At 35.1% G+C, this 12724-nt stretch overlaps 1 protein-coding gene across 1 annotated transcript; it reads left to right on the top strand.

Moving 5' to 3' along the window:
- The first annotated feature begins 93 nt into the window (after positions 1-93).
- On the top strand, positions 94-11790 carry LOC138331877 (uncharacterized). The gene is made up of 6 exons (XM_069279715.1): positions 94-194; positions 2843-3029; positions 6526-6673; positions 7198-7343; positions 7656-7835; positions 9377-11790. Exons 2-6 carry the CDS (start codon positions 2843-2845, stop codon positions 9556-9558), a joined length of 843 nt encoding a protein of 280 aa, XP_069135816.1. The 5' UTR covers positions 94-194; the 3' UTR covers positions 9559-11790.
- Positions 11791-12724: the final 934 nt, after the last annotated feature.

The raw sequence follows: 12724 nt of genomic DNA on the forward strand, positions 1-12724 counted from the left end.
TTCCAGTTATTATCATAATAATAATATACTTAAGAACCACATAAACGGCCATTACATTATAAAACTTATGTGACTTTCTGAAAATAAACGTAGATTTTTTTCCATGTCATTCCGTAAAATAGATAACCCGGTCTACTTTCATTTTGGCTGACTTAAAAAAGTTAGGAGGAAGTGGGGAACAAACCGCTGCAGAGGTGAGCCATTTGTTCAAGCGTCTTTATCATTCTTGAAGTGTTTTTTTAATTCTGTCAAAGCAGAATTTATATGTTATGTTTTTAGATACTCTGTCAAAGGCCTAATTTGGAAATGTCAAATAACGATCTTACGTTACTTGTTTTTTACCAGTTATCAACGTAAACTTTAATTCATTTCCTAATAGATCTAGTAGCTGGTTACAATTTCAAGTTAATGTGTTCTTTCAGTAGTTTTACTATATATCTGTATCGAATAACAATAGTAAGCATATGGATGGCATGCCACACTAAAAAAATAAAGTAAATGAGTTTTAAGAAGGTACATGTAAATTGAAGGATTATTAAGCATGTTCTGTACACAGTAAAACATGCTTTAGTGACCTCTGTGTGAAGATTACCTTCCTAAATACTAGGATGCATACAAATATATATATATGTACATAATTTTAATATTTGATAATGATTACAATTAAAGGGCCACTACCTTTCCGAAACGGCTTTTAATTTTTAAAATGGGAATACTAGGATGCATACAAATATATATATATGTACATAATATTAATATTTGATAATGATTACAATTAAACTGTTAAAGATAATAATCATTCCAGTGTGATGGTTTTAATTTTTACATCATGTTTTTGTAATACATGTAGAGGTATTGAAATGTTAACAGAAAATGTAGTGTGTATATGTATGTTCATGTTCATTATGTATATATAGAAATGTAACCTTAATCTTGAGTTTTGACCTTCTTTTTGCATGGTTGATTCATAGTAAACCTTCAACCGTCAGGTTTACCTGTAAATTAACTATCGGACATGGCTCAATGACCATACTGATGAAGAAAAGATATCATGGAAATATATAATGTTGATGGAGTTTTAAATGTTGTGTTTAAATTGGCTTTATTACTGAAATATTATGTAGAAATCGTCGATCAACATACTGTATATTTCTGTATACCATATTTGCAGAACTAATAATATTAAGAGCTGATACAGTTCAATCTTTTAAATTGCTCTTATTTTTTCAGCCTTCAATTTAGATGGTACAATTAAGTGCCTCTTGATTTTCTGAAGTGTAAAGCCACCTTGGCACTTCAATTGGGTTGAATACGGTACATGTACAGTTTATAACCAGTGACACTTAAGCAGACAGTATTATTAATTTAAGATTCATGTATGTTAAGTACCATTAAAGTACCATCACCAGCATGTAAACCTTCCTGTGTATTGCACATGTACTAATTTTAGCGGTATATTCTATATTTTAGGATTTTTTCATGCTCAGGTAATTAAGCTAAATTCTAGTACAGCGATAAAATTTGTCTATAGAAGTGTAACCAAATTTAAGAATAGTTTTGCTAATGTACTTTACAAAAAGGACCTCTTATTTGATTGTGTAAAATTCCTGTCATTAGACAATTTAACAATTTTTTTATTGTGTCTGAAATTATCCATGATTTGAATACGAAGAAAACTAAGACACATTATGAATAACCCAACTTACAATTTTGTATAATTAAAGTCAAATCGAGTTGAACTCAATGAAACACAGACACCTTGTGGCTTATTAGCTGATCGTTCTCATTACCTAATTCCATGTTTTTTTTATAATAATAAAACAATTGATACTTGTGAATTTACTAATATATCTACAGCGTTTCCGTTGGACATTTGGCATTTTGCACAGTTAGCTTAATTCTGATTCATATTAAGTCCCCTACTTCCTGTTGATGTTTCAGCCAGCACTAATCTACTTATATACTTTTTTCCTTTTCAGTAATGATTAAGGTCATCAATTGTAATCCACTGTCCGCCTATGGATCATGTTCACCACAAATAAGACGCCTCATGGAAATAGTTAAACGCCACTTATTTTAACAAATTTCCAGAATTTGTAGGGAGGGGGGGATGTTTGAATATATAAGACCCTTCACCTATTATTTTTCCATTTACTGGAAGCTGTATACATATAATAATGTACAAATATGATAATCTACACATATAATAATGTATACATACAATAGTGTATCTTTTGCATAATTTAAACATATATTTATTGTGTATTCAATTGATTACTATTGCAATGTATTTTACAATATATTGCAGTGATTTTTCAGGGTATTTTTGGAAAAAAGTTTTTGTAACAAATTGGGAATATTTAATCGCAAAAAGAGCAGTTTTGGGAAAAGGCTACCCATTACTGAACATGGTATAATAAGTGATTAGATATTGTAAAACAGTAAACTGTTTCATTTTATCAAAAGGTGACGACCATAACAACAGTTTCAGAGTAGTTTGTTTTACTTTAAACAATGAGGGGAGAGCTATTCGGGTTTTGTTTGTTTTTCAGAGATTTGATTTGGGAATTTTTAATTGTAATTGGGAAAAAATAGGGGGGTTTGGCATTGGGAATGGGATCGTTTACCGACCCCAGATTTATAAGGAGAAAAATCACTGTATTGTATCTTACAACTGTAAATTGTATTGTTATGGCACTTATGAAGGCTACAAGTAGTAAAACATCGAACATTAAGTAGAAATAAAAGGAAAGAAACTCAAAGACTTTAGTTTCATGGAGAATATTAAATTCTCTGATCGCAGCCACCTCTGTCCAATAATAAACAGAATGATGTTTTCCAGATGTCGGAGAAAAAGTTACGACTGATCACCTATATGTGCCCAGGTCTACCTGTGGAGCTGTTTGAGGTGATCCTGCAGTACCTAGAGGAGGTAACTGAGAGGGAAGCCTATCTGATCTACGAGTCCCGGTGGGATGGTCCACCCAGAGAGAGAACTGACCCATTCACAGCAGACGAGGTCGATATAGGTAATGGTGTTATCTGTGTAAGGTTTTGTTTTCATTATAAAAAGTGCATTATTTAAACATCTTCAACATCTTTTATCGACCATTTATAGGCTTTTTGGAATTTATGACTGGTGGCCTTTTATCGATTGACGACCTTGAGAGATAGGTGACTTTCATGGACCAACATACACATGTAGACCGATTACTTATGAAAGTTTTTGAACTTTATCAAACAAGTGACATTGAATTTTATAAAAAGGAGACCTAAAAGACAGGCAAACATTTGGTGTAAGTTATAGATAGGTGTCACATCATAGTGACCTCTATAGACTGGTGACCTTCACATCATAGTGACCTCTGTAGACTGGTGACCTTCACATCAAAGTGACCTCTGTAGACTGGCGACCTTCACATCATAGTGACCTCTGTAGACTGGTGACCATCACATCATTGTGACCTCTGTAGACTGGTGACCATCACATCATTGTGCCCTCTGTAGACTGGTGACCTTCACATCATAGTGACCTCTGTAGACTGGCGACCTTCATGTCATAGTGACCTCTGTAGACTGGTGACCATCACATCATTGTGACCTCTGTAGACTGGTGACCTTCACATCATAGTGACCTCTGTAGACTGGTGACCTTCACATCATAGTGACCTCTGTAGACTGGTGACCTTCACATCATTGTGACCTCTGTAGACTGGTGACCCTTCACGTCAAAGTGACCTCTGTAGACTGGTGACCTTCACATCATAGTGACCTCTGTAGACTGGCGACCTTAACATCATTGTGACTCCTGTAGACTGGTGACCATCACATCATTGTGACCTCTGTAGACTGGGTGACATCTGTTCTGGTGACCTTCACGTCATAGTGACCTCTGTAGACTGGTTACCTTTGCATCTTAGTGACTTTGAGAGACTGGTGAACTTCACTCCACAGTTACCTCTGTGAACTGGTGACCTTTGCATCTTTGTGATCTGACCTCTGTAGTTGATGACCTTCACATTATGTTGTCCTCAGTGGACTGATGACCTTTGCATCTTAGTGGACTGTTTAATTGTCAATTTTAGACTTGCAACTTTATTAATAATAGGCTTGAGAGGTTCAGTCACATATCTTTGTTTCTGTTTCTTGTATAGACAGACCTTTTTATATTGGTGACCTTTGAATATTGGTGACCTTTGTGTGTTGGTGACCTTTGTATGTTGATGACCTTTGTATGTTGGTGACCTTTGTATATTGGTGACCTTTGTATGTTGATGACCTTTGTATGTTGATGACCTTTGTATGTTGGTGACCTTTGTATGATGGTGACCTTTGTATATTGGTGACCTTTGTATATTGGTGACCTTTTGTATATTGGTGACCTTTGTATGTTGGTGATTTGTATGTTGGTGACCTTTGTGTTGGTGACCTTTTGTATGTTGGTGACCTTTGTATGTTGGTGACCTTTGTGTATGTTGATGACCTTTGTATATTGGTGACCTTTGTATGTTGATGACCTTTGTATGTTGATGACCTTTGTATGTTGGTGACCTTTGTATGTTGGTGACCTTTGTATGTTGGTGACCTTTGTATGTTGGTGACCTTTGTATGTTGATGACCTTTGTATGTTGGTGACCTTTGTATATTGGTGACTTTTGTATGTTGGTGACCTTTGTATATTGGTGACCTTTGTATATTGGTGATCTTTGTATGTTGGTGACTTGCAACTTTATTGATAATAGGCTTGAGAGGTTCAGTCACATATCTTTGTTCCTGTTTCTTGTATAGACAGACCTTTTTATATTGGTGACCTTTGTATATTGGTGACCTTTGTATGTTGGTGACCTTTGTATGTTGTTGACCTTTGTATGATGGTGACCTTTGTATATTGGTGACCTTTGTATGTTGGTGACCTTTGTATGTTGATGACCTTTGTATGTTGATGACCTTTGTATGTTGGTGACCTTTGTATATTGGTGACTTTTGTATGTTGTTGACCTTTGTATATTGGTGACCTTTGTATATTGGTGATCTTTGTATGTTGGTGACCTTTGTATATTGGTGACTTTTGTATGTTGGTGACCTTTGTATGTTGGTGACCTTTGTATGTTGGTGACCTTTGTATGTTGATGACCTTTGTATGATGGTGACCTTTGTATGTTGGTGACTTTTGTATGTTGATGACTTTGTATATTGGTGACCTTTGTATATTGGTGACCTTTGTATGTTGGGTGACCTTTTGATATAGGTTGATGACCATTTGTTGTTTCCTTTGTATGGTGACCTTTGTATATTGGTGACCTTTGTATATTGGTGACCTTTGTATGTTGGTGACCTTTGTATGTTGGTGACCTTTGTATGTTGATGACCTTTGTATGTTGGTGACCTTTGTATATTGGTGACCTTTGTATGTTGTTGACCTTTGTATGTTGGTGACCTTTGTATATTGGTGACCTTTGTATATTGGTGACCTTTGTATATTGGTGACCTTTGTATATTGGTGATCTTTGTATGTTGGTGACCTTTGTATATTGGTGACTTTTGTATGTTGGTGACCTTTGTATGTTGGTGACCTTTGTATGTTGGTGACGTTTGTATGTTGATGACTTTTGTATGATGGTGACCTTTGTATATTGGTGACTTTTGTATGTTGATGACCTTTGTATATTGGTGACCTTTGTATATTGGTGATCTTTGTATGTTGGTGACTTGCAACTTTATTGATAATAGGCTTGAGAGGTTCAGTCACATATCTTTGTTCCTGTTTCTTGAATAGACAGACCTTTTTATATTGGTGACCTTTGTATATTGGTGACCTTTGTATGTTGGTGACCTTTGTATGTTGTTGACCTTTGTATGTTGGTGACCTTTGTATATTGGTGACCTTTGTATGTTGGTGACCTTTGTATATTGGTGACCTTTGTATGTTGGTGACCTTTGTATGTTGGTGACCTTTGTATGTTGGTGACCTTTGTATATTGGTGACTTTTGTATGTTGGTGACCTTTGTATGTTGGTGACCTTTGTATATTGGTGATCTTTGTATATTGGTGACCTTTGTATATTGGTGACCTTTGTATATTGGTTACCTTTGTATATTGTTTACCTTTGTATGTTGTTGACCTTTGTATGTTGGTGACCTTTGCATCCTTTTAACCTTTGCAGGTTGATGAACTGTAAATCTGATTCGTTTACTTTGAAGACTATTAGTATTTTCACTCTGGCAATTATCAAAGACATGTATACAAACTTTTTGATAGGTGTGAACACATGATCTTTTTAGAAAGGTGACCTTTAAAAACAGATGGACTTCCAAAACAAATGATATCTTTATTGTGTAACCTTTGTAGACCAATGATCCCTTTTTAGTCACAATGTCGTCATGATTTACATATATATAAGGTAAATACAAAAGTCTTTTTATTACAGATATTTAAATAAAAAGTTCAAATTATGACTTAAAAGTGTTTTCTACTCTCATATATGTCAACTGGTTAACATTTAGTGATATTTGTTGTTTTGATAGGTTTTATGAGCAGTGAAACATTTCTACCACTGCAGCAGAGGAAGAACTCAAAAGTCGAGTTATGTGGAGCGGCTCCTGTCCATGTCCATTCCAAGAGTCAGGCTAATCCTGTATACTTTTCTGACCTCATTATCAACACAAAAGATGTGTAAGTATGCATGTATATTAATGTCTGTTAATTACTGTATAGTTGTTTAATTTGACGGGGCGAACATTTCATGGTTTCCTTTTTGATATTTATCTGCAGGGATAAATCTTCGCCCATTTGTCAATTTCAAACATTAATACAGCGCTATATACTTTACATTCTTAGAATTGGAATGATTACTCTGTATATTTACATCAGTATAATATCAGAGCACCATCATGAGATTTTAGATTTATTAAGAAGACTTATATAATAGTAAGCTCTTTTTAAATTTTGTAAACTTAAAGGAAATTATCTATGCAGATCCCAAAATTTTATGTTGTTAAAATTCAAAATTCAATTAAGTTTTGAAAGTTGCAATGCAAAAAAGAAATGTAGTGTATGCAGCAACAATTGCTGGCTACAACATATTTGGATTACAAAAATCAATAAAATCCACAATACTAAACTTTCCACTGTGTTTAGTCCCTTCAGATATCAAAAGCAAAGTTGGCAGTCTATCTATCATATTTAACTTTACACAGGGGGGAATACAAGGAAGTACACGACCTACAGGGACACAGCTTTGCCTACGTAGAGGACTCCTCCCTTAGTGGATGCTTGGTTACTTTACAAGAACTGAAAAAGATGGGATATAACTCAAACTTCTTTGGAAATGTTCTCCGTTCAGGTAAAATTTTGTTCTGTGAAATTGTCCTCTGCTCAGGTAAGTCTTTGTTCTGTAAAATTGTCCTATGCTCAGGTAAAGTTTTGTTCTGTGAAATTGTCCTCTGCTCAGGTAAGTCTTTGTTCTGTAAAATTGTCCTCTGCTCAGGTAAAGTTTTGTCCTGTAAAATTGTCCTCTGCTCAGGTGAGCCTATTTTCTGTGAAATTGTCTTCTGTTCAAGTAAGTCTTTCTTCTATGAAATTGTAGAATATCTTGGAATTCATAAATGAATATTTACAATTATTTGGTAATCTCTATACTATATATATATTGCAGGCTCTCCCCTGAAGTCTATACAGATGGTACTAAATAAAACGGCATCGTCAGCAGCTGTTGACTCCACCGTTTTATACAACTACCTTCAACAGAATCCACAGCACAAAGAAAACATCACCGTACTAAAATCGTTCGGACCCCTCCCAATTTACCCAGTTGTGTTCAATTCTCAACTTCCAGGTAGGTGGGGCATTCGCTTTATATAATTCATTTTCATGAATTTTCATTTTTGTGTTTCTTATTTTTAGTTACACAAATTACATTAAGCCATTACATGTATTTCTAAAATGTTTTATGACTGTTTTAATCAAGGATTTATAAATAAGAAGGATTCGTCACTGTCTCTTTACACTACTAAACACCATGCGTGATGCCAATGAACCGGGAATAAAAACCATTTTTCTCAACAAATGCTTTTCTTATCGAGCCAAACGAAACACCAATGTAAAGTTAATTAAATTTCACAACGTTTAGTACTTACTTTAAAGACGGAAGATTTAGAAGATATGTCTTAAATTTTTGTTAAAAAAATATGTCAGCTCATGAAATGACAGCACGCTTCAGAAAGTAAGACGGTAACCCTCGCACCAGCAAGCTACATCAAAGGCTGCGGCAGCAGATATCAATGGAAAATCAGTTGTTGCCCAACGTCACGGTCAGTGTACAAACACAAAAGCTCCTACGCAGTACTTGTCCAAAACCCAGTGTGACTTATCCTTCTCATATACGTCCTTGCTTTAATTTATAAGAAAACTTAAACTGTCTTTGTATATGACAGAGTTACCTCCTTTGCGGGTAGGTATTCATTATGACGTCGTTGTTATGTTGTAAAAACTCTCGTTTTTTTTAGGTCATCTGACCCGAAGGGTCAGGATGACCTATAGCCATCATGCTTTGTACGTCGTTGTGCGCCGTGCGCCGTCTGTAAACTTTTCACATTTCAATCTTCTTCTCAAGTTTGACCACTGGGATTGAGCTGAAACTTACATGAAATGATCCTGAGATGGTCCTGACCTAGTGTTGTTATTTTTCGGGTTGATCCGAAATCCAAGATGGCTGCCACAGCTGCCATCTTGAAAACACATTTTAAACTTCTTCTCAAGTTCTACTGGTGCAATTTAGCTGAAACTTGCATGAAATGATCCTGACATGGTCCCGACAAAGTGTTGTTATTTTTCGGGTCGATCCAAAATCCAAGATGGCCGCCACAGCCACCATCTTGAAAACACATTTTGAACTTCTTCTCAAGTTTTATCAGTGCAATTTAGCTGAAACTTGCATGAAATTATCCTGACATGGTTTCGACAAAATATTGTTATTTTTCGGGTCGATCCAAGATGGTCGCCACAGCCCCCATCTTGAAAAAACATTTTGAACTTCTTCTCAAGTTCCATCTGTGCGATTTAGCTGAAACTTGCATGAAATGATCCTGACATGGTCCCGACAAAGTGTTGTTATTCTTCGGGCCGATCCGAAATCCAAGATGGCCATACAGAATAACACATTCTAGCCTATATTGCTTCATGTGAATTGGAGCAAAAACAGTTCATGGTTCATGTGAAAACTCTAATGAAACAATATTATATTAAAGTATTGCATGCTTATATATTTTCATCAAGAATTATTTTAGCAGCAATATGGCCTATTTATGGTATATTGCAACTGTGAACTAGACTACATGCGTGATAAAAAATAAATTTGGTTTCAAATATTATTTGCAGATGACATGAAAGAAAAAATAACCAAAGCCCTAATTGATATGTCCAGTAAAAAGGAATGGTTGGATAAGTTGAGGGCCTTTGGAATCACCGGTTTTAAACCTGTGGATATGACAGTGTTCCTCAAAGAAAAAGAACTTATGGAGTCTGTGAAAAAGCTCAGCATCACGGCAGCATATTACTGAAGGTGGTATCACCTGAGACCTTCAATTGAGAATCATATCCGTGATTATTAATACTCTATAAAATTCATGTTATTGTGAAAATACTTCAAAAACTTTCATTTGGTGCATGTTTGAACTTAAATGCTGATTATTTGACTGGCGGTATTGTTTTGTTAGGTCAAGACTTACCTGTTTGGTATTGTAGCCGACAAAAAGATGATTACCAGCGTTTTACAATGGTCAATAGGACATACCGTATTCAACCCAATAAGCGCCCTTCAAAAATTGAAGCAAATAAGGGGGCACTTAAAAGAAACAAATTTGAAATATAGCCTTTAATTTATACAATTATTATACAAAGTAAGGCATAAATCAATTTGGAAAAGAAATCAGTCAGGAAATCAACAGTTTTGATATTTTCAGTCTGCATTTGATTCGTGTAAAGTGAAATTAAAGCCATAAAAAAGGGAGTGGCACTTATAGGGATGGGGGCGCTTATTGGGTCGAATACGGTAAGATGTATACTTAATCATGTATGGGAAACGGTGTTAACTATTATATAAAATCAAAATAACAAACAAGAGTTACTAACATGTAGATTCTGTAGGATGCTGTATAGTCAGTTATTTTTCACGATTTCGCGGGTCATCACCATATGGTTGTGTAATTTTGATCCACGAAATTTTATGAATTTATTTATTTTATATACAATTGAAGCCAAACTGTGAAGTTTTGATTCACACTAAAATTTATTTTTTTAGTTTTTGGTCCAAATCATGAAAATTTTGACCTGGGAAAATAACCTGTTATACGATAACTAATGATTTGAAAATTCATTTATATCTATATGTATAGACTACTTATTCTATATCATTAATCCAAGTGGTCTATTTATAAAAACTGTGATGGAATTTTAATGTGCCATTTGTAATGTATTTCATTTGAACTTTCGTATAGTTGGTAATTTTTGCCGAGATGAAATTTCCACAGCTTTGAGCACAATTATTGAGAACACAAAAATTTAAGCTTAATGGAACGATAAGTGGAAGATCATAAAATTTTCATGTGGTGAAAATTTCTCTTTTCTGGTTTATGTCCAGATCAAGGAATTTTTGACCAGATGTATTGTCACATTTAACTCAGGAAATCAATTATTCAATGAAGTGTTCGATTGGAGATTGTATGATCCATGAAATATATACCTATGGAAAGTTGACATGTTGTCTTTGGGACCAATATACCATGTTAAAATTTTTATTTATATGTTAATATATATGTCCATGTATTACTAAATTTTTGTTATGATTTGTTTTAGATAATTATTGGATTCCTTCAACAAAAAGTCTTCATGACAATCTGTATAATTATAACTGGGTATATAATAACAGTATATTTTTCTATGTACCTGGTATCCAAGAATCTCTTAAAAATTAATAAACATATATTGTATCTTTTTACATGAAAATATCTATATTTATAGACACAAAAAACAGCTATATTTATAGACACAAAATATATAAATATTTGTTGACGCCTTTATTATATTCATAAGACTGACATCTATTTTTGTAGATACTATATTCAACAATTTTATGTAATTCTAGAAAAAACTAAACACTTATACATTACCTATCTGTTGTCATTACAAAAGTTGTTGTAAAGTTGTTGTGGTGATCGATTCACTCATAGAATGTGATTGTTGTCATGTCAACAGTTGTCAAAAAGTTGTAGTTACTATTTATTCAGAAAAAAAAGATGTAATTGTTGTCATAGCGAGATTTGATAGAGTGGCAATTTATTGATGATGTATCTGTTGTCCTGAAAGGAAAGTTGTACGGAAATATCCGACAAAGTAGTTGTTTTTGTTATGGCAACAGCTGTGATAAAGTAATAGAGCTTTTTGTAATGTATTATGTATTCAAACAGAACTTGCTGTCATCGCAACCCTTTCTGTAAATTTGTTGTCATGGTAACAGTTGAAGCAATTCTGAAAAGATTACAAGTATTCCTCGCTATGACATTTCTAATTGTAATGATTATTAATTAAGTCAACTTTCAAAAACAAATGTATTTTTTTGACCTGACAAATGTTGTAACAAAATATCTTCCTCAATCAAGATCTTTGTCTTTCAGCGTGGATTATAAACTTGTTTGTTTTATGATTTATTGACTATTACAACATATTCCAGCCATTTACTTGATATATCTATGGGATCCATTATCTAAAATCACTATATTTTGTAATATAGTATATAGTTAATACAAACCTCCCTACTCCCACAAAGGAGAGAGGTAAGGGCCAGGTTTTCTGTGTACTACAAACCTCCCTACTCCCACAAAGGAGAGAGGTAAGGGCCAGGTTTTCTGTGTACTACAAACCTCCCTACTCCCACAAAGGAGAGAGGTAAGGACCAGGTTTTCTGTGTACTACAAACCTCCCTACTCCCACAAAGGAGAGAGGTAAGGGCCAGGTTTTCTGTGTACTACAAACCTCCCTACTCCCACAAAGGAGAGAGGTAAGGGCCATCAGGTTTTCTGTGTACTACAAACCTCCCTACTCCCACAAAGGAGAGAGGTAAGGGTCAGGTTTTTTCTGTGTACTACAAACCTCCCTACTCCCACAAAGGAGAGAGGTAAGGGCCAGGTTTTCTGTGTACTACAAACCTCCCTACTCCCACAAAGGAGAGAGGTAAGGGTCAGGTTTTCTGTGTACTACAAACCTCCCTACTCCCACAAAGGAGAGAGGTAAGGGTCAGGTTTTCTGTGTACTACAAACCTCCCTACTCCCACAAAGGAGAGAGGTAAGGGTCAGGTTTTCTGTGTAGTACAACTACTTACACAAAGGAGAGAGGTAAGGGTCAGGTTTTCTGTGTAGTACAACTACTTACACAAAGGAGAGAGGTAAGGGTCAGGTTTTCTGTGTACTACAAACCTCCCTACTCCCACAAAGGAGAGAGGTAAGGGTCAGGTTTTCTGTGTACTACAAACCTCCCTACTCCCACAAAGGAGAGAGGTAAGGGTCAGGTTTTCTGTGTACTATAAACCTCCCTACTCCCACAAAGGAGAGAGGTAAGGGTCAGGTTTTCTGTGTACTACAAACCTCCCTACTCCCACAAAGGAGAGAGGTAAGGGTCAGGTTTTCTGTGTACTACAAACCTCCCTACTCCCACAAAGGAGAGAGGTAAGG

This window comes from Argopecten irradians, chromosome 9, assembly GCF_041381155.1.
Source record: "Argopecten irradians isolate NY chromosome 9, Ai_NY, whole genome shotgun sequence".
Classification (NCBI taxonomy): Eukaryota; Metazoa; Mollusca; class Bivalvia; order Pectinida; family Pectinidae; genus Argopecten; species Argopecten irradians.